Source organism: Geotrypetes seraphini, chromosome 1 (assembly GCF_902459505.1).
Source record: "Geotrypetes seraphini chromosome 1, aGeoSer1.1, whole genome shotgun sequence".
Lineage (NCBI taxonomy): Eukaryota > Metazoa > Chordata > Amphibia > Gymnophiona > Dermophiidae > Geotrypetes > Geotrypetes seraphini.
The window spans coordinates 194,746,143-194,768,594 of record NC_047084.1 but is presented as its reverse complement, the minus strand read 5'-3'; the positions used below and the strand labels follow the sequence as shown (position 1 = coordinate 194,768,594).

Here is a 22,452-nt window from a genome sequence, read left to right as displayed (position 1 = left end):
ACCAGAATAACCCAAGCTATGGGTTGCCCTCCTTTCAGTAAGAACAGAGACTAAAACTATTGCATCAAAAGAGACTATTGTTCTTCTATTCCCATTAGCTATCTATCTGTGCCATGGGCACTTCCTATTTAGGTTATTGGATTGAGAAGAACACTTGATTCCCATAGACCTTTATGCTGAAATTCATATGAATGTGGAATGAATTGGAAATGATGGCTCATATGTCCATGAAGAAGCAAACATCACATCTTCTACCCTGATGAGAAATCTCCTTCTTGGTTATTTAATGATATGTAGATATCACTTCTTTTTGAAAGAAGGCTAAGTCTGATTTTCATGGAGTGCCAAAGGGTGCCAAAGAAAATTCAGCTCTGCCTCAAAGTTTAACATGTTGTTGGTCTCATTATACTTTGGAAAGGACATTTTTACTCTATTGGATTCTTATTCTTGATGTGTTTAGTGTTCTTTTTATGTCTCCTTGAGATCTCTCTTGTTTTGATTTTTCTAGATCTGTCCTCTAGATCGTTATTGGCTTTCTCAATCATTTAATTCATGTTAAAGGAAAAGATTCAATTTACTGGAATGCTATGTAATGTATGACTATGAATGCCTGTTGCTACCATGCAGCCTTTAATATGCTGCTGCTTTGTTCCTGGTACCAGAGGTCTGCTGCTACCACAGTTGTCCTTCTACTATGATTCAAGTTGCTTCTAGAGTGGGTGTAGGGAGCATGCCGCTAACAGAATACTGTTACTATTGCAAAGTAAAGGTCATGTTTTCTGCTTCTTGGGCTGAGCTTTGATAGTACTTCAGAGGTGCTACCTCTTCTTTCCATTACTGTTATTCTGATGGCTCCACCTGAGTAGTTATTACGAGTATTCCCTGGAGATAGTCTCTTGAGGCAGTGGTGATTGTCAAGTATTTGTGGATAAAAAGTGCTTGCTTGAAGCATAGACTTATCACTATCATGGGAACCCATCTGCCAACGACTTTAGCTAGTGTTGGGTCAGGATGCCCTTCTGCCTTTCAATCTAAACCAAGCCTCTATAGGCCAACCCTTGCCCATCTCCCCACAGCAGGCTAGAGAAAAAGAAAGGCAAGTCTGCCATTGTGACAGTGTTTTCTGGCTTTCTAGTAATTTTAACTTGGCATTTCATGTCCATTGGGATGGAGACAAACAAAACCAAAGAAGAGGAAGTAGACAGACCCTATGTACAGGAAGGAGGCTTTTATCTCAGTTCTAGCACATCTTCATATAATGGAAAGGAAGAAAATCCATAGACAGGGCTATTCTCAGTGGAATGCCCAAGAATTTTAATTATTTCAAACCAGAATACACCTGGGCTTCAAGAACATCTCTCCTACAGAGAAGTGAGATAAGTCCTCTAGTGAAGGACATAAGTCCTCTAGTGCAAGGGTTCTCAACCCAGTCCTTTGGACATACCCAGCCAGTCTGTTTTTCAGGATATCACCATTGAATATGCATAAGCTAGATATGCATGCACTGCTTTCATTATATGCAAATCTATATCAGGCATATTCTTGTGCAATATCCTGAAAACCAGGTTGAGAACCTTGCTCTAGTGAATCACTTCCTGGTATGTGGATGTCATGAAGGCTGCAGTTTAGGTCTGAATCTGGCCCACTAAGTTTAGCACCATTTAACAATGTAATGTCAAAGCTCATCTTTGTCCTTCCCAAAAACAAAACACACCTTCACAATAAAAACATACCGTATCATCTATAGGGTCTTGTGGACTGCTACTTTTAATTAAAGCAGCTTGAATCACCTCAATGCCAGTCTGATATATCTTTCTAATTTACTGTAAAGTAATGATAAACTGAATGCAAGAGGTACTGTAAAAATAGTGTCACATAATTGTCCCTTTTGGTACAAAAAGGCCAACTTCAAACATATAACCAAATGTTATTTAATATCTTATAAAGCAACAATCCAAAATGGATATTTCACACAAAACTACAGAACATGAATACAATATTACTGAATATAGAGGGACTTTCAAATATAGATTTCAAAAAAAATCCCCATTCCTTTTTCCTTTTAAATTATTATACTAGGCATGACAAGTAAACATTTACAGTATGGTAGACTAATACAATAAAAACCATGTTACAAATGTGCTGTTATAAATCTGTAACATTAGGGAAGACATATCATGGACTGTAATTATTTCATATGAAATATTATACAATATAAACAGAACATTCATCCTGGATGACTTTTACAGCAACCAGAGACTACTTAAAAAAAAATTCAGTGCAAACACATTTATACAAGGCAGTCTTGGCTGCAAAACGCCCTTCCAGCACACAGTAAAACCTCTTTGCATTTAGTAACTCATTTTGCCTAATGCAAAAGTCACATTCAATCACTCACAAAAATGCTGACCTCTTTTCAGTTGAAGTCTGAAATAACGTCTGTGCCAACTAATCTAAGTACTTACAGAGAGGCAATTTAAATATCTGGCACGTCCTTCATTTGTCAAACTTGTTGCTGGATAACCAGGTGACCTGGGGAAGAAACTTTAGCAAGAACAAAGAGTAGAAGCCAGTTCTTCAACTTCTATTTTATTAGTATTTGCTACGTTTCTAATATGATTATTCTTCTGGTACCCTAAGAGAAAATCATGGCTATGGAAAAATAATTGACTTGATGCACAACCACTGACATTTGCAAAAGAACAGCATGACAATATTTCAGCAAAGTACTTTTTTCTTTTAAACCTCATGAGGTTTTGTTTATTTTCAAAATACACTTTTATGCTGACGCAAATTTCATCAAATTTATGGAGGTAGATATATGCAAAAAAACAAAACAAAACCCCAAAACAACCTTAAAGGTAACACAATGTATTATAATAATACATATCAAGTGTGCAAAATGCCAACAGATTTGTGCTGACCCTTTAACATTGAACACAGCAGAGAAATTCAACCTAGCTTTGTAAACACTTCAGTTGATTATTAGGCAGGTACTTTTTACATATTATTACAATGGATAACTTCAGTACAAACCTGTTTTCTGCTCACATAAAGTTTGAAAAGCTATATATATTAAAAAGGTATATTTTTTCCACAATTTGTAGCCTCCCACATGACAAATTCATTGTTCAATACTGTATTTTATACCTTTTGGTTTTTTCATTACTGATTCTGTATTAACAGTAAAGATGTACATGAAAATGTTCTTTCAGCACTTTCAATTATTAAAGGAGCTAATACATTCTAAAATCTTATTTCTGTACATCTCAGGAATGTCTGCCATTAGGTGAAAAATTCACATTTGCCAAGTACTGCAGTCACCCAAATGGACATGAAATTTTTTTGTTCAAAAACTTTCTATCTCCCCTTTGAATACAGACCCTCATAGTGATAAACTGTAGCTAGCTTAACTACATGGCCAGTACTGATAGAATTCCTTATATTTTGTTTCTTTCATAACCATTAAAAATCATGTCACTTTCAAAAAGCCTAATTTAGGCATTTTATTGAAATGTTACATAAAATAGAATTACATCCTTCCATTAGAAAGAAATGAAGACTTCAGGCCACAATTGCCATTTGTATCACAAAGAACTCCTTTTTGCTTAAACAAAATAATTATATTATCCGTAGTGTGCTAGGCTAGGAACACAAGTCATGTCACAAGAATGAAATCACTGAAAACTTTCATTGTTTTTCTTTCAGTACATAATCGCTTCCACATTTCTAGCTTCTGTCAACCGTAGACAGCTTTCCTGCCCTACCACTGCGTTCCCAAGGTTCAGAACCCAAGTCCATGCTCCAAAACGTTTTAAACAAGTGTCCACTGTAACACTTTTTAAATGATACATACACTGAAGACATGACACTTCTTTGCTTATTTGCATGGATTCTTTAAAAGTTGATGTGTATTTGGCACGAGTTTTCCCTCTGGGTGACTCCCTGCTGTATATGTTCAATGTGCGGCTCAGATTCTGAAGTACATATTGATCAGCTCTGCGGCACAGTTTAATCACCTTTGAAGGTGGAAGGGTGGGGGAAAGGGCCACCACATTCTGTGGCATTTGAAAGTGGAGTTGGATACTGCATGACATTGAAAATGCAGCTTACACTGACAGTGTCTAGACTTTCATATATGTGCTTACTTACAATTAAGTGATGCAAATGTGTACAGACGGCATTACACCTCCTACTGCTATTCAGTTGCTACAGATCTGTAAATGCGAAAAGCAATGTTCTGGAATGAAAACTGGGTCAATGTGGATATTTGCAAGCCTATGGGGCAAGCAGTTTCAGTGTTTAGGATTTCCCAGAGATGTAAACACTTGTCCCAGTATAGTAAACCTCTGTATCAGATCAGATAAAAGCACTGAAGCTATCAAACACTAGTCACAGAAGCTTGCAGGCAGTTAGTAGGTTTCGGTAGTTTTTCTGCATCGGTTGATGAAGGGACTGCAACAGTTGCTCGGAAACTGAAGGTTGGACCGATACCACCATGCACGGGACTGAGTGCTGGGTTCTGACGTCGGTTACTCTCAACAATACTGGAAGTGTTGGAAGCCAGGCTTTCTCGGGTACTAAGAAAAAAGGGGAAGGGAGGGAAAAATGCTAGAATAAGTAGTGGTATATTTCACAATTGCAAACAACACAACGTTGAACCATCTGGGGCTCTGAATGCCCACATATTCCCACAAGTATTTAGCAGTGACCATGTTACAAAACTGGTACAATACTAAAGAGACCTGAACTTATTACAGGCATCTGTGCTTCTTTCTCAAAGCAAATACCACATTTCTACGAAAATGTTATTTGTATGTGGCTGCTGTGCTGAAGAACACAAACCAAATAGAATTGACCCCAAGGAATCCACAGAGAAGAGAGTCCAAGAGAAACAAAAAAAAACCAACAACAACCCACTGTGGAATGACGATGATCCTGAAATGGACTTTAATGAAAGAATCAAAGTTCCAAATATACAATAAAATAATCCACATGAAAAAATAGTAAATAATCCACATACAAATCAAAAGGACCTAGTCTGCTAGTAGCACAGGACCTAACACGATCTGCATTTCAACAAGATGTCTTCTTCATGGGTCTCTAAGAGTCCTATGATGACCAACCTATTGACAACAACCCCAGACTACAAGATGTTCAGAAAGGAAATAAAAACTATACTCTTCAAGAAATCCCTTAATAAAGCTTAATACCATGATAAAGCTTAACCCCCCTCTTACCATCCCCTCCCTAACCCCAGATCCTACTTTTCCCTCTCTTGGAAACCTTCTCTGATCTAACGTTGTAACCCTTCTTCCATAACTCTTTTTGTAATCTGCTTTGAACCGAAAGGTAATGGCGGAATAGAAATCTGTAATGTAATGAATACGTGGAAAAACTGGTATTTGGTTTTAAGCAGCGTTCATCTCTCCACATACCAGTTTTTCCATGTATTCATCATCGTAGGATTCTTAGGGACCCCTGAAGAAGACATCTTGTCGAAACGCGGACCGTGTTGGGTCCTGCGCTACTAGCGGACTAGGTCCTTTTGATTTGTATGTGGATTATTTACTATTTTTTCACGTGGATTATTTTATTGTATATTTGGAACTTTGATTCTTTCATTAAAGTCCATTTCAGGATCATCGTCATTCCACAGTGTTTTTTTGTTTCTCGTGCTGAAGAACACAACAGATTAACTGGATAGGCTCAGTGCAAGAGTGCACTTAGGGAACATATCACACTCCATTGATCGGCAGGGCACTCTCATTCGTTTCTAAACAGAATTATTTTATTTTAGTAACATGTGATGCAATTGAGTGCTAATTTAAAGAACAGAATATCTAGTTAATGCTGCTATGTATTTATTTATAAAAATGTATATACTGCTTTCCTGGGATATGCATTCAAAGTTTTACATTTTACAACATATACTGTAAATAACAACAGTAACAACAAATTTAACAACTGGATTCATTCCTTTCAATCAGCAGCAATATTCTTCATATCACCTCCTGTTTCTTGATATTGTTGATCTATTAACCTGATCCTAAATCTTTTAACTACTGCCTTAGGGTCTCAGGGCTAGATGCACTAAAGCAGTGTTTTTCAACCTTTTTACACCTATGGACCGGCAGAAATAAAATAATTATTCTGTGGACCGGCATCGGTCCATGGATCGGCAGTTGAAGAACACGGGGCTAAGTCATGGGCCGGACCCCGCCCATCTCTACCCAATCTCCACCCCAGACCCCGCCCCATAATAGTACTAATTGCACCTTGCACGTCCCGTGCCTCATCTGGAAGCCTTCCCTCTGATGTTGCAACGTCAGAGAGAAGGCTTCCTGTTCAGGCGCAGGACATGCGTAGGAGCCACTGCCCGTGGCTTTGTGCACTGAATCAGTGAGGATGAGGGAGCTGGCTCGAAGATAACGCCGCATCGATCGCACCGTGGACCGGCGGTTGAAGAACTCTGTTTTGAGCCTGATGCACGTGCTGGCACTGTGGACCGGCAGGAAATTTCTGTTTAACAATCGTTGCGAATCGTTTAACAATAATAATAATAATAATAATAACTTTATTCTTATATACCGCAATCGTTGCGAAACCGGTTTGACCGGTTTAGCAAACAATTGTATTTGCCGACTTGATGCACAAAACTGCTCACCACATGTTTGATCATTTTCTGATCTGGCCATGCAAATAAGATTATTAATATCAAAACGCCATGCAAAGTAGCTGATCGATCGATGCTCTAACATCAGTCTGCCTTGCACAAAAAAATAGCGATCACCTCTAGAGATCTGAAAAAAAGGACAGGTCTAGACCTATCGGTAACTGCGTTACCAACAGATCTGCCTGGTTTTTTTCCTTCATTTTTTTCTATGGGCACAAGATGTTGTATGGGTGTAACACACACACATTATCTGGCCCATAAAAAAATATGCTATGCCAGGTCCCCCCAACCGATGATAGCCCTCCCCAATGACCCACTACAAAGCCAGCCAAAATTGGCAGGAGGGATGCCCACTCCCTCCTGCCACTGTGAAGCAACTCCCCTGCACTGACTCTCCCCTCGTTCCAAACGACTCTTCCCCTCCCCTTCCCCGCTCCCCTTCATAAAAAAATATCAGTAGGAGGAATGCCTACTCCCTCCTGCCACCGGATGCCCCTTGGCCTCCACATCCCCCAAGCCTCCCCTGTACCTTAAAATAGATGACAGAAGGAGGGATGCCCAGTCCCACCTGCTCCTCAAGCCCACCACTGCAAATTTATGAGCCTCCCACTTCCCGGTGCATCCTGGGATGCAAGGGGAGAGGTCTAAGGCACTGATTGGCTCAGGGTCCTGAGGTGTTTGAGCATGCCTAATGCCCCTCTCCAGGGGAGAGGGCTTAGGCACCTGAGCCAATCAGGGTCTTAGGCTCCTCCCTCTGTAACTCGGGATATAAGGGGGAGGAGCCTAAGGTGGTGTTGGACTCCCATTTTAATCAGTCGTCCTACCAATATTCCTTACTAAACCTCATTCTCATCCTCATCCTCATTCCCACACTCCAGACTTTAGACTGCAAGTGAGTCTTAGTATTTTACCTGAAGCACACCCCCCCTAGATTCACCGGGAGGGTCTTAAGGCTCTGATTGGCCCAGATGCCTAAAGCCCTTCCCATAGCAGGGGCATTAAGCAACCTAGGCCAATCAAAGCCTTAGACCTTCCTCGGCGCATTCCAGGATGCACTGGGGAGGGGAAGGCCCACCATTTTGAAGAGATGGACCTGCTGGCTGGAGTAGGCATTCCTTTGACTGGTCTTTATAAACAAGGTAAGGGGAGGCGGGGGGATCGTCGGAAGCATGGGGGTTGTTGGGAGCATGATGGTAGTGGTGGGAGTGAACATCCCTCCCGCTGCCAGAGGTGTGTGTGTTTGTGTGTGTGGTGTAACGGCAGCGTCAGAAGGAAATGGGCATCTCCCCCGCTCCCGGTGGGGGGGTGTTGCGTAATGTCAGCGGCAGGAGTGGGCATCCCTCCTGCTGCCGGGGGATGCTTAATGGCAGTGGAGGGAGGGGTATCGGGGGGGTGCTTTACGGCAGCAGTGGAAGGGAGTTGGCTTCCCTAACGCTGCTGGGGGAGGAGGGTGTTGCATGACAGCGGCAAAATTTTCTGGCAGGTCTGTGCTGTCAAGTCTTACTTTCCTATAAATGCCTGAGCCAATCAGTGCTCAGGCACTGACCAGAAAATAAAGCTAGGACAGCTCAGACCTGCTGGAAAATTTTGCTCACAAATGCAGGACAGTGAGGTTAGGGAATCACCCAGCGCTAATAGAGAATCGCCTGGAGAGCTCATTTAAATATTAATGACCTCGTTGTAATACATTTGCATGGCAGAGTTGGAGACTGCCATTAAGCTCGGAAAAGACCATGATAATCCTTTTTGATAATTTGCCGCTAAAATACAAGAACGCTAAACTAGCTGGAACCGGTTTAGCGACCAGGTTAAAGTTCTGAGAATGAGCCCCCATGAACTAACTCTTCTATTATATATTTTTTAAAACTATGTAGATAATATGAATAAACTCATTAGAAAAAAGATCTAAAAGGAGTGGTTGCCAGAATCAAGAATGTGCATTAGGAACTGACATTATCTAAGAGTACTTTTTTGGAAGCACAGATAAAAGCAGTTAATTATCTGAAGCAGGTGTTCTCTGAGGAAAGCAGGCATATATTCTTACAAGTGGGTAACATTTTTCACAAAACCTGGGGTGGACACTGCCAAGTGTACTGTCACTTTAAATCTTTAGGCAGTGCCCACACAGTGCTTATGCAGGTGTCTTCTAGCCTGACACTAGCACATGGGACCAACAGTTCAGTAACAAAACTAGAAAGCCAACTAGGGGAAGTGGACGGGTTGTGAGAAAGCAATGTTACTTACCGTAACAGTTGTTATCCAGGGACAGCAGGCAGCTATTCTCACTAGTGGGTGATGTCATCAGACAGAGCCCCGGTACGGACGTCTCACAAGCACGTGTTGCTTGTAGAAACTTAAAGTTTCTAGATGCCCGCACCGCGCATGCGCCGGTGCCTTCCTACCCGGAGATCCGGGCGTGTCTCCTCAGTTCAGGTAGCTAGCCTGAGAAGCCAACCCAGGGGAGGTGGGTGGGACGTGAGAATAGCTGCCTGCTGTCCCTGGATAACAACTGTTACGGTAAGTAACATTGCTTTATCCCAGGACAAGCAGGCAGGTATTCTCACTAGTGGGTGACCTCCAAGCTAACCTCAGTGGGATGGAGGGGGAGTTGGCGACTTAAGAGAATAAATTTTTCAATACTGTTTGGCCAAACTGTCCATCCCGTCTGGAGAGGGTATCCAGACAATAATGTGAGGTGAATGTGTGAACCGAGGACCAGGTGGCAGCCTTGCAAATTTCCTCGATTGGTGTTGATCTGAGGAATGCTACTGAGGCTGCCATTGCTCTGACCTTATGGGCTGTGACCTTACAAGGAAGTGATAATCCGGCCTGGGCATAGCAGAAAGAGATACAAGCCGCCATCCAATTAGAGATGGTGCGCTTTGATACGGGTCTTCCCAACTTGTTAGGATCGAAGGAGACAAAAAGTTGAGGAGTGGTTCTGTGTGGCTTGGTGCGATCCAGGTAGAAAGCCAAGGCACGTTTGCAGTCTAGAGTGTGAAGGGCCGATTCTCCGTGGTGAGAATGAGGCTTAGGGAAGAATACTGGAAGTACAATGGATTGGTTGAGATGAAATTCGGAGACCACCTTAGGCAGGAATTTCGGGTGAGTGCGGAGGACCACCTTGTCATGGTGGAATACTGTGAATGGTGGGTCCGCCATCAATGCCTGGAGTTCGCTGACTCTGCGAGCGGACGTAAGGGCTACAAGGAAAAGCACTTTCCAGGTGAGATACTTCAGAGGGGCCCTGTTGAGTGGTTCAAACGGGGGCTTCATGAGGTGGGAAAGGACTACATTGAGGTCCCAAACTACTGGGGGTGGTTTGAGAGGAGGGTTAACATGGAAGAGTCCTTTCATAAATCTGGCGACCACCGGATGGGCCGAGAGGGGTTTCCCTTGTAGAGGCTGGTGGAACACCGCAATAGCGCTCAGGTGGACTCGTATGGATGTGGACTTGAGCCCAGATTGAGATAGGTGTAGGAGATAGTCCAGCACGGAGGATAAGGAAGCTCGCTGAGGTTCCTTTGACTTAGAAACGCACCATGAGGAGAATCTGGTCCATTTCTGGGAGTAGCATTGTCGAGTGGCGGGCTTCCTGGAAGCTTCCAAGACCTCCCTCACTTCTTGTGAGAATTGGTGAGGGGTTACGTTGAGAGGAACCAAGCTGTCAGGTGGAGAGACTGCAGGTTGGGATGAAGTAGTGATCCTTGATGTTGAGTAAGTAGTGAAGGAAACACTGGAAGTGGTACTGGTTCCCTGCTGCTGAGTTGAAGTAGGAGGGAGAACCAAGGTTGTCTGGGCCACCGAGGAGCTATTAGAATCATGGTGGCCCGTTCGAGTTTCAGCTTGACCAGAGTCTTCTGGATCAGCGGGAATGGTGGGAACGCATATAGAAATCGTTTCCCCCAGTTCAGTAGAAAAGCATCTGCCTCGAGGCGATGAGGAGTGTAGATCCTGGAGCAAAACTGAGGCAGTTTGGCGTTGTGGGGAGCCGCAAAGAGGTCTATCTGAGGCGTCCCCCATTGCGTGAAGATTTGGTGAAGGGGGTTGGAATGGAGAGTCCATTCGTGCGGTTGTAGCAGACGGCTTAGTTTGTCTGCTAAGACGTTGTTCTCCCCCTGGATGTATACTGCTCTGAGTAGGGCGTTGTGGCGCACCGCCCAGTCCCAGACTCGTAGAGCTTCCTGGCAAAGGAGGGCCGAGCCCGTGCCTCCTTGCTTGTTGATATAATACATGGCGGCCTGATTGTCTGTGCGAATGAGGATTACCATGTCGTGGAATCGGTGTTGGAAAGCTTGGAGCGCATTGAAGATGGCTCTGAGTTCCAATAGATTGATTTGGTGTAGTCTTTCCGCACTGGTCCAGAATCCTTGGGTGCGGAGACCCTCCAGGTGGGCCCCCCATGCGTAATTCGACGAATCGGTTGTGAGAACTTTCTGATGGGGGGGAGAGTGCATCAGCAAACCTCTGGATAGATTCGAAGAGGTCATCCACCAAAGTAGAGACTGCCGAAGAGCAGGTGTGACTACGATGCGTTTGGACAGTGGATCGGATGTCTGATTCCACTGTGATGCCAGGGTCCACTGGGGGATCCTGAGGTGGAGTCTGGCAAAGGGTGTCACGTGTACTGTGGAGGCCATATGGCCCAGGAGCACCATCAGTTGTCTCGCCGGTAGGGTTTGGCGAGTAGCCACCGACTGGCAGAGATGAAGAAGAGACTCCATGCGTTGCCGGGGCAGGAATGCTCGGAGTCGGGTGGTGTCCAGGACCGCTCCGATGAAGGGGAGGGACTGGGTGGGTTGTAGATGAGACTTGGAGAAGTTGATCTCGAAGCCCAAATTCTGGAGGAAGTAGGTTGTAGCCAAGGCCGCCGAAGTGACCTCTGGGGCTGACGGGGCCTTGATGAGCCAGTCGTCGAGGTATGGAAACACCTGTAGACCCCTGTCCCGGAGTACTGCGGCCACTACCACCAGGCACTTTGTGAAGACTCTGGGGGACGAAGATAGGCCGAATGGTAGCACTCGATACTGTAGGTGCAGATTTCCCACCCGAAATCTGAGGAACTTTCGGGAGGCCGGGTGAATGGGGATGTGAGTGTAGGCCTCCTTGAGATCCAGGGAGCATAACCAGTCGTTCTGCTCGAGGAGGGGGTATAGAGAAGCCAAAGTCAACATGCGGAACTTCTCTTTGACCAGGAACTTGTTGAGGGCCCGAAGGTCTAAAATGGGTCGCAGGTCGCCCGTTTTCTTCGGGACGAGGAAGTACCGGGAGTAAAACCCTCGGTTCAATTGGTCTGACGGGACCGGCTCGACAGCCCGAAGCTGAAGTAAGGTTTGGACTTCCTGATGCGTCGAGCTTGAAGGATACTCTCTTGGAGGATGGTCCGGGGGGACCCGGTGGAATTGAAGAGAGTATCCTTCTCTTATGATGGAGAGGACCCATAGGTCCGTGGTTATGGCCTCCCATCGGTGGTAAAAAAGATGGAGGCGGCCCCCTATGGGAGAGGCCGAGGTTATGCTCCCGGGAGGGGCGTCAAAAGGGCTGGGGAGCCTTAGGTACAGCCGGTGGCTGAAGTTTTTGCTGAGACTTCTGGGGAGGTTGTCTCTTCGCAGGCTGTCTCGCAGCAGGCGTTTGTCTGGGCATGTAACGCCGCTGGTAAATCAGGGGTGGCCTGGAAGGTCGAGACTGTTGAGGTTTGGGTTTGGGCCGTAGGATGGATTGAAAGGATTTTTCATGATCCGACAGCTTCTTGGTAACAGTTTCGATAGACTCATCGAACAGGTCAGCTCCAGCGCATGGTACGTTGGCGAGTCTGTCCTGTAGGTTGGGATCCATATCGATAGTACGGAGCCATGCCAGGCGACGCATGGCTACCGCGCTTGCGGCGGCGCGTGCCGAGAGTTCGAATGCATCGAAGGAGGATTGCATCAGCTGGAGGCGTAATTGGGAGAGGGAGGCTACCACTTCCTCGAACTCGAATCGAGCTTGGTTGTCTATGAACGGAGTGAACTTGCGGAGCACCGGCAAGAAGAACTCCAGATAGGAAGAGAAAAAGAAGTTGTAGTTTAGCACCCGTGACGCCATCATGGAGTTTTGGTAGAATTTTCTACCAAATTTGTCCATCGTTCTCCCCTCTCGGCCCGGCGGTACAGAGGCGTAGACCTGGGAGGGATGAGAGCGTTTAAGGGAGGACTCGACCAGTAGGGATTGGTGGGAGAGTTGAGGGCCCTCGAACCCTTTATGGTGCACGATGCGGTATTGAGCATCGAGTTTGCTGGGGATCGCCGGTATGGAATACGGCGTTTCGAAGCACTGCATGAAGGTCTGGTCCAGTAATTTATGCAAGGGGAGCCGAAGCGACTCCGTTGGAGGGTTAGGTAAATGCATGGTGTCCAGATACTCTTTGGAGTATCTGGAGCCCGTGTCAAGGGTCACATCCAGATCATCCGCCATTTGTCGGAGGAATGATGAGAAGGACAATTGTTCCGCCAGCGTCGGTCTGTGGGACGGGCTGGAGGAGGATGAGGCCTCCAGGTCCGTGAACATCGGGGAGTGACAAGGAGAATCGGGCACCGGTGTCTCCTCGTACTCCGGGCCCCTCGGAGGGGACACCTCTGATGAGGAGTATCCCCTACGTTGCAGTTTTTTCTGCGGTGACACCTCCGAATGGCGTGAGGAGTGCCAGGATGAGTGTCTCGATCGGTGCCCGTCTCGGTGGCGGGACGGGGATCGGGATCGTCTGTGCATCGCATGGTCTCCCGAGGCCCCCAAGTGGATAGGGCTGGAAGCGGTGGATCGTAACTGGGTTTGCGATGCGGGTTCTTGCGATGCTACCCAAGTCTGGTAAGGAGTACGGAAGAACTCTTCCTGACTATGCCCAGGGCTTCGAGTATCGATCGGAGGTCTGGTCCCATGTTGGCGCGGAGGCGTAATGGGTTCTAATGGCGGCATATCGGTAAGCGAGGCTTGCCGCGTGGGCATCGCCGCCCTCCCCCGTTCGTCCTCGTCGGTTGTCGAGGTCGAACGGTGTGGGGGAGGGGGAGGGGGCGGACCGCCCCTTTGGATCGGTACCGGGAGGTCACCCTGTATGGCAGCGATGAGCCCGGGTCCGATGGTCTGCATGAGCTTAACGAATTGAGCTTCCAGCACGGACCGTAGCGAAGCCGATAAGGAGGGATCCGCACCGAAAGGGGGTCCTCCTGCACGGACATCGCGCTCCTTCGAGGCCGAGTGCTTCTGCTTAGTAGCTTTCGGCACTTTGATGACCATTGGTGGCACTGTGGAATGAAGAGGTACCTGAACCGAGGAGACCGGGGCAGGCACCGACGTCGAGCTCGTGGATGGTGTCGGGGCGAGCGATGCCGGTTTCACCACGCTCGATGCAGGAGGGGTCGATGCCGGTTTTGCCCGAACCGGGGAGGTATCGGATGAAGTGGAGGCTGAGGGATCCTTAGCTGCGTCCATCTTGAACATCGATTCCCACAATAGGCAACGCCGCTTGAATGAGCGTGCCGTAAGGGTAGAGCAAGGCCTGCACGATTTCGGAATGTGGTCAGGGCCCAAACACTGCAAACAGCGCCAGTGAGGGTCCGTGAGTGAAATCGCGCGTTGGCACTTGCTGCACTTTTTAAACCCGGTGATTGGCCGGGACATAGGCCGGAAAATCTCCGCCGCGAGGTCGAAGCCAGTGGGCCTGAGCCACGTGGCCGGCCCGTTCGACCCGCCGGAGGAAATAATCTTCTTTTTTTTTTTTTTTTTTTTACCGAAAAGAAAAGAACTGTTAACTGTAATTAAAAGAAAGCGAAAACGCGGACAAGGAAGGCAAATTTAACTGAATTCAGCTAGCGCATGATGAAGTTGAACTTCTCAGCTCCGCGGAAAAGAAAGAACTGAGGAGACACGCCCGGATCTCCGGGTAGGAAGGCACCGGCGCATGCGCGGTGCGGGCATCTAGAAACTTTAAGTTTCTACAAGCAACACGTGCTTGTGAGACGTCCGTACCGGGGCTCTGTCTGATGACATCACCCACTAGTGAGAATACCTGCCTGCTTGTCCTGGGATAATATACTATATGCTTGCTGTTCTCAGAGAACACCTGCCACCAGTGGCGTACCAAGGGGGGGGGGCAGTCCGCCCCGGGTGCCAGCCCTGAAGGGGGTGCTCCTGGCCTTGCCGTTCAGTCCCCCCCACCCCTGAAGGACCGCTCGCCCCACTGACCTTCCTGCATCACCTGTGAAGCAGCCCGCAACAGGATCGCGACTTCAGCGATCCCTGAGCTGCTTGGGCGCTGCTTCCTGTGCCGCGGTCCCGCCCCTCCTCTGACGTCAGTGGAGGGGCGGGACCACGGCGCAGGAAGCAGCGCAGGGATCACTGACGTCGCGATCCTGCTGTGGCTGCTTCATAGGTGGTGCAGGAAGGTCAGTGGGGCGAGCGGTCCTTCGGGGGTGGGGGGGGGGGGAGACTGAACGGCAAGGCCGGGAGCATAGGTAGTGCTGCTTCATAGATGGTGTGGGGAGGCCAGGGGGGCGAGCGGTCCTTCGGGGTGGGGTGGGCGGGCAGGCAGGCAGGCTTTCAAGGGGGAGGGGGGTGACAGGCAGGCAGGCAGGCCTTCAAGGGGGGGGGACAGGCAGACCTTCAAGGGGGGAGGCAGGCCTTCGGGGGTGTGCAGACCTTCAAGGGGGAGGGACAGGCCTTCAAGGGGGTGGGACAGGTCTACAAGGGGGTGGGACAGGCCTACAAGGGGGTGGGACAGGCCTTCAAGGGGGGTGCAGGCCTTCGGGGGGGTGCAGGCCTTCAAAGGGGTGCAGGCCTTCAGGGGGGGTGCAGGCCTTCAGGGGGGGTGCAGGACTTCTGGGGGGGTGCAGGACTTCAAGGGGGTGCAGGACTTCAAGGGGGGACAGGCAGGCAGGCCTTCAAGGGGGGGACAGGCATACAAGAGGGTGGGACAGGCCTTCAAGGGGGGTGCAGGCCTTTGGGGGGGTGCAGACCTTCAAGGGGGTGCAGGCCTTCGGGGGGGGGGGTGCAGACCTTCAAGGGGGGGACAGGCCTTCAAGGGGGGGACAGGCCTTCAAGGGGGGGACAGGCCTTCAAGGGGGGGACAGGCCTACAAGAGGGTGGGACAGGCCTACAAGAGGGTGGGACAGGCCTACAAGGGGGGTGCAGGCCTTCAAGGGGGGACAGGCAGACCTTTAAGGGGGGACAGGCCTTTGGGGGGGACCCTGGTTTAGAAGTACACGGAGGGAAGGGGTTGTTCAAAGAGACGTGCATATGCCAAACTTTGGGGGGGGAGGAAGAAATAATGGGTCTGAAAATAGAGGAGAGGGGGAAAGATGATGGACCATGGGATTTAGGGAGGGAAGGAACAGAAAGGGAGAGAAATTGGACACAAGGGATGGTGTGGAAGAGGGATAGAGATACTGGATAGGAGGGTAATTGGGAAAAGAAAAGGAGAGATGGTGGACTCTGAAGTGGTGGGGAAGGAGGGAGAGATGCCTGATGAAAGGGTAGTTAAGAAAAGGTGGATCTGTGGAGGGAGATGAAAAAAAGGAAAGATACCAGACTTCCTGGGGAGGGAAGGGAAATGGAAAGGGAGGACAGAGTTGGCAGATGGATGGTTAGCATGCAGAAAGAAGAAAGAAGGAGACCCTGGCAAGCAAGTTATCAGAAGAAAACCTTGGACCAACAAGATTTGAAATATAACCAGACAACAAAAGGTAGAAAAATTAATTTTATTTTCTGTTTTGTGATTATAATATGTCAGATTTGAAATGTGTATCCTGCCAGAGCTGGTGTTGGACTGCAAACGTGAGCTACGATTTAACAGAGAGAGGAAAAGTCCTTTTTGTTTCTTTATTTTATTTACACCACAGCGCCAGTGTGGTTAGGAGAAGCCAAAGGGGGTGAAAAAGCTATAAAACCCACCAGGAGTTTTGAAAAAAATCACCCAACTGGGCAGGAAAATCGAATTGAAAAACCAATTCAATAGGTTGAATCGAATCGAAATTTTTTTTCCTGAATCTGGTAGCATTAGTTTGCGCTACTGTCTTAGACTTTAGGACCTGGGATTGGGGAGAGATGGCATCCTCAGTACTTTATAATGCAAGTGAAACAAGGATTTGGTCAGACTTTTGAAGGGTCTGCAGAAAAAAAAATATTGTATAGGCCGGGGACATAAGACAGCAGGAAATGGGAACATTTCTTCCTTCGATTTTTGTGAATGGAAAGGCTGATGATGTCAGAGAGTTCAGTTAAAATATGTGCTTTATAAGAAAATATAATAATGTGTTTTATAAAGTTTATAGCATAGCTGGCCTACCCAGTGAGGTGTTCCTAGTGGTGGTGGTGGCAGCGTGTCAATGTGTTGAGAGGAAGAGGTGGTCTGGGAAATTCTGCTGAGCAAACTCCGGGCCCATTTCCACCCCCCAGTTAGTCCACTAAACTCAACTGGTTCACACACTGAGTAAGTCTTTGGGTGTTGTTTTGGGATCTCTTCCAGTGGTTTATCAGTATCTCCTTCTGGTCCAAGGAAGGAAACTTTGTTATCCTTAGCATTGACCTACAGAATATGTTTGTAACAGCACTGCTTGTGTGGCATTAGGCTATGTAGTGATCGGAAAAAAAACAGACCTTTGCACATTTTTGCACTATATGGTGGGTGTATGAGGAGATTCACATTTCCTGCACAGCTAAATCCATGTGAAGTTACCTTGTGCTTTATTTGACATCTAGCAAGGTCTCGGTTTTAAAGGAAAGATCTAAACTTAAAAATGAAGTGGCCAGAAGTTATGGTAAAAGCAGATAGTGTAGCTGGTTTTAAGAAAGATTTGGACAAATTGCTGGAGGAAAAGTCCATAATCTGTTATTAAGACATGGGGGAAGTGTCTGCTTGCCCTGGATCGGTAGCATGGAATGTTGCTACTCTTTGGGTTTTGACCAGGTATTAGTGTCCTGGATTGGCTACCATGAGAATGGGCTACTGGGCATGATGGACCATTGGTCTGACCCAGTTAGGCTATTCTTATGTTATGTTCTCATCTGTAGGGGCCTTTGTTTTCACTTCTTATTTTAATGTATTTTTTTTCTGGGAACTTATCAGTGTTTTTATAATGGGAACAAAAATGGAAGAGAATTAATGTGTGTGGGATGAGGGGGTAACTAATTTCTTCAGCTAAATAATTCAATCCACTTCAAACAGACATAGGAGAACTCACGCACCATTCACACACCCTCCAACCAAAAACGTCAAAAGAAAAAACTGTTCGACAACCTCCTAGCCATTCGAGCTGCAACACTCGACCCCTAACTCTACAACCAATTGACATCGACCACAGACTGCAAAACCTTCAAAAAGAAATAAACACACTTCTATTCAAAAAACACATAAAACCGAACTAACACAATCAGAACTGTCCCAAGCATCACCTGCAACTACTCCATATGTACTTCTGATGTCATGACAATTCAGACATAATTTATGTTATGTTTGGAATATAAGAAAATTTTCACTGCCTGTTTCTATTCTGACCATTTATTCCATTTCATGGTCATTACAAAAAATATTTTTTTACATGGGGGGGTGTCAAAAAATGATGGGCCCCGGGTGCCACATACCCTAGGTACGCCACTGCCTGCCACAGATAATAACTTTGCTTTCTCCGAGGCAAGAAGGCATAATATTCTCAGATGGGGTACTCCCAAGCTGTGAGAATCATGACTCTGGAAAGCACAGCTACTTACCGTAACAGTTGTTATCCAGGGACAGCAGGCAGCTATTCTCACATTTGGGTGACGTCATCCACGAAGCCCGGATGCGGACAGCCTCACTAGCAGACTTGCTTGAAGAAACTCATAAGTATCGAGTCTGCTGCACTGCACATACTCAAGTGCCTTCCCGCCCAGCACAGGGCGCATCTCCTCAGTTCAGATAGCTAGCAGAGAAGCCAACCAGGGGAGGTGGGTGGGTTGTGAGAATAGCTGCCTGCTGTCCCTGGATAACATCTGTTACGGTAAGTAAATGTGCTTTATCCCAGGACAAGCAGGCAGCCTATTCTCACATGTGGGTGACCTCCAAGCTAACCAGAATGGGATGGTGGGAGTGTTGGCAATTCAGGAGAATAAATTTTGTAACACTGCCTGGCCAAAATGGCCATCCCGTCTGGAGAAAGCATCTAGACAGTAATGAGAGGTGAAAGTATGAACCGAGGACCAGGTGGCAGCTTTGCAAATTTCCTCAATAGGAGTAGATCTGAGGAAAGCTACTGAAGCCGCCATGGCTCTGACTGTGGGCTGTGACTCGACTCTGTAGAGGCAGTCCAGCCTGAGCGTAGCAGAAAGAGATACAAGCAGCCATCCAGTTGGAGATGGTTTGCTTAGAAATCGGATGTCCCAACTTGTTCGGATCAAAGGAGACAAAAAGTTGAAGAGCAGATCTGTGTGGTTTGGTGCGTTCTAAGTAGAAGGCCAAAGCACGCTTACAGTCCAGAGTGTGAAAAGCTGTTTCAACAGGGTGAGAATGAGGCTTTGAAAAAAAAACACTGGAAGTACAATGGATTGATTGAGATGAAATTCTGAAACCACTTTAGATAAGAATTTAGGATGAGTAGGGAGGACCACCTTGTCATGATGGAAAACTGTGAAAGGTGGATCAGCAACTAAAGCTTGCAGCTCACTGACTCTTTGAGCAGATGTGAGGGCAATGAGAAACACCACTTTCCAAGTGAGATATTTCAGATGAGCCACATCAATTGGTTCAAATCAATTGAGCAAGAACAACATTGAGATCCCAAACCACTGGAGGTTTGACATTGAAAAGTCCTTTCATAAATCTGGAGACCACCGGATGAGCAGTAAGGGGTTTCCCTTCAATATGTTGATGGAAAGCAGCAATAGAACTAAGATGGACTTGAATGGATGTAGACTTGAGGCCAGAGGTAGATAAGTGTAGAAGATAATACAAGATGGAAGACAAGGAGGTATCTCAAGACAACTTGTCATAAGAGATGTAACACATAGAAAATCTATCCCATTTTTGGTGGTAGCATTGTCTAGTGATAGGCTTTCTGGAAGCCTCTAAAATGTCCTGAACAGGTTGAGAAAACTGAAGAGGAGTTATGTTGAGAGGTACCAAGCTGTCAGGTGTAGAGACTGCGGGCTGGGATGAAGAATAGATCCATGACTCTGTGTAAGCAGAGATGGAAAAACTGGTAGAAGGTATGGGCTCCCTGCTGCTGAGCTGAAGCAGAAGGGAGAACCAGGTTTCCTGGCCCATTGAGGAGCTATTAGAATCATGGTGGCATGATCGTTCTTGAGCTTGACAAGAGTTTTGAGAATGAGAGGGAATGGAGGGAACACTACAGGAAGAAATTTGTCCATTCCAGAAGGAAAGCATCTGCCTAGAGGCGATGAGGAGAGTATATACTGGAGCACAACTGAGGCCCTTTGTGTTTGTGGGGAGATGCAAAGAGATCTATTTGAGAAGTTCCCCACTGAGAAAAATGTGATGAAGAAGCGAGGAATTGAATGTCCATTCATGAGGTTGCAGAAGACGACTCAATTTGTCCGCCAGACAGTTTTTCTCTCCTTGAATATAGACTGCTTTCAGGAAGGTGTTGTGATGGATCGCCCAGTCCCACACCCTGACAAAGAGGGAGAGATCCTATTCTTTCCAGCTTGGTGACGTAGTACATGGTGACTTGATTGTCTGTCTGAATAAGGACCTACCTGGTCGTGAAGAAGATGCTGAAAAGCTTTGAGAGCACTGAAGATCGCTCTGAGTTCCAACAGATTGATGTGACACTGACGATCCGTGCTGGACCAGTGGTCTTGAGTACGGAGACCGTCAAGATGAGCCCCCCAAGCGTAGGTCAAGGAATCTGTCGTAAAAACCTTCTGATGAGGGGGTGTCTGGAACAGTAAACCTCTGGAGAGTTTGGAAGAGAGCACCCACCAGTGGAGAGACTGTCTCAACGAAGGAGTGACTGTAATGTAAGCCTGTGCCCACTGAGATGCCAGGGTCCACTGAGGAATTCTGAGGTGAAGTCTGGCAAAAGGAGTCATGTGAACGGTCGAGGCCATGTGACCGAGTAGTACCATCATGTGTCTCTGAGAGTGAAGAAAGGGAAGACACTTTGTGGCAAAGCTGAAGAAGAGCATCCAGACGCTGCTGAGGAAGGAATGCTCTGAGTTGGACAGTGTCCAGAACAGCTCCGATGAACTGTAGGTTCTGAGATGGCTGAAGGTGGGATTTGGGAAAATTGATTTTGAATCCCAAGCTTTGTAGGAACCATGTAGTCTGTTGAGTCGCTATAATAACCTCCTGAGATGTTGAATCTTTAATGAGCCACTCATCCAGGTAGGAGAACACCTGAAGACCATGGGTCCACAAAGCTGCTGCCACCACCACGAGGCACTTGGTGAACACTCTTGGAGATACACTCTGTACTGAAAATGCAGATTCCCCACCCGAAATCTGAGGCACTGACGGGAGGCCGGATGAATGGGGATGTGAGTGTAAGCCTCCTTGAGATCTAGAGAACATAACCAATCATTCTGAAGGGGATAAAAGGGATGCCAGGGACAGCATGCAAAATTTTTCTTTGACTAAAAATTTGTTGAGAGCCCTGAGATCCAGTATGGGCCGCAGATCGCCTGTCTTCTTCGGAACTAGGTAGTAACAGGAGTAAAACCCCCTAATCTCCAAGGGAATTTCCTCGATGGCACAGAGGCAAAGTAGAGCTTGAGCTTCCTAAAGAAGGGTGGTCTGGGATGGATACTCTCTTGGAGGAAGCTCTGGTAGAATCTGAGTGAAATGAAGAGAGTGACAGCACCTATCGATGGTAAAAATGATGGAGACGACCTATGATGGGAAGAGGAAAGGACAGAGGCAGAACGATGGAGGTTATGCTCTGTTTGAGACAGTCAAAAAGGCTGAGAAGCCTTTGGTGCAGCAGAAGGCTGAGGTTTCTGTTGCTTCTACTGTTGTTGTTGTGGTTTTTTGGGAGGTGCTCGAGTGTAAGGAGCTGCCCTCGGAGGATAACGCCTCTGATAGGATGGAAGAGGTCGAGAAGGCTTGGAAGGAGCTCTCCATGATAATTGCTTTTGTAAAAGAGGACCTTAATTTGCTAAATCAATCATCCTTATTACATTCATAGGTGATGCTCACTAAGGGCCCCTTTTACAATGCTTTTAGTAGTGATGCTGCTGCAGTAAATGCAACAAAACCCACAGGAATTTAATGGGCTTTGATGCATTTACAGTGGCAGCATTGCTACTGCAGCTTTGTAAAAGGGGCCCTAAATATGGATTACTTAACTAAGGCTCTGCCTTCCGATCATCGTTGTCAGATAAAAAAACAACTCACTGAGGAATCTAGTTACATGGTAAAACAATTCAGGAGATTTAAAAAAAACCTGAATTCAGACGGAAAACTAGGTCAGTTGTGCTCAAAAGTTACAGATCACGTTTGCACATAGAACCCAGGCTTCTCATTTTCACAATGTGATTTTTAGCACCATAGAGACATTCGACATAACTGAAAAAAGATCCCATTATTTCCTGTTATATCCTGTGAGTCAAGGCAACAAAATCACTTAGTTTCACAATATATTTTAACAATTTGCCTATATGTTTAAAGGGGAAGGGAATCTTTTTATTTTAAAGAATTTCTGTTCTTGCCTTTTGGGGTTTTGTTGTATGTGAGTGGCAATACTATGTCAAAAGACTCAATGGCCCAAGGAGATTGAGTAATTAGGATGACCGACATTATGTCAAAAGGCTCA

At 46.7% G+C, this 22,452-nt stretch overlaps 1 protein-coding gene across 4 annotated transcripts in view; it reads right to left on the bottom strand.

Annotated features, from left to right (window-relative positions):
- Window positions 1–2,716: 2,716 nt before the first annotated feature.
- The window catches only part of STOX2 (storkhead box 2), a 424,566-nt gene continuing 404,830 nt past the window's right edge, over window positions 2,717–22,452 (bottom strand). For all 4 annotated transcript variants that reach the window (XM_033943202.1, XM_033943220.1, XM_033943212.1 and 1 more), the window contains one exon: window positions 2,717–4,580. In XM_033943202.1, the coding sequence (XP_033799093.1) occupies window positions 4,382–4,580 (199 nt within the window). In that variant the 3' untranslated portion in view covers window positions 2,717–4,381. The remainder of the gene's footprint in view (window positions 4,581–22,452) is intronic.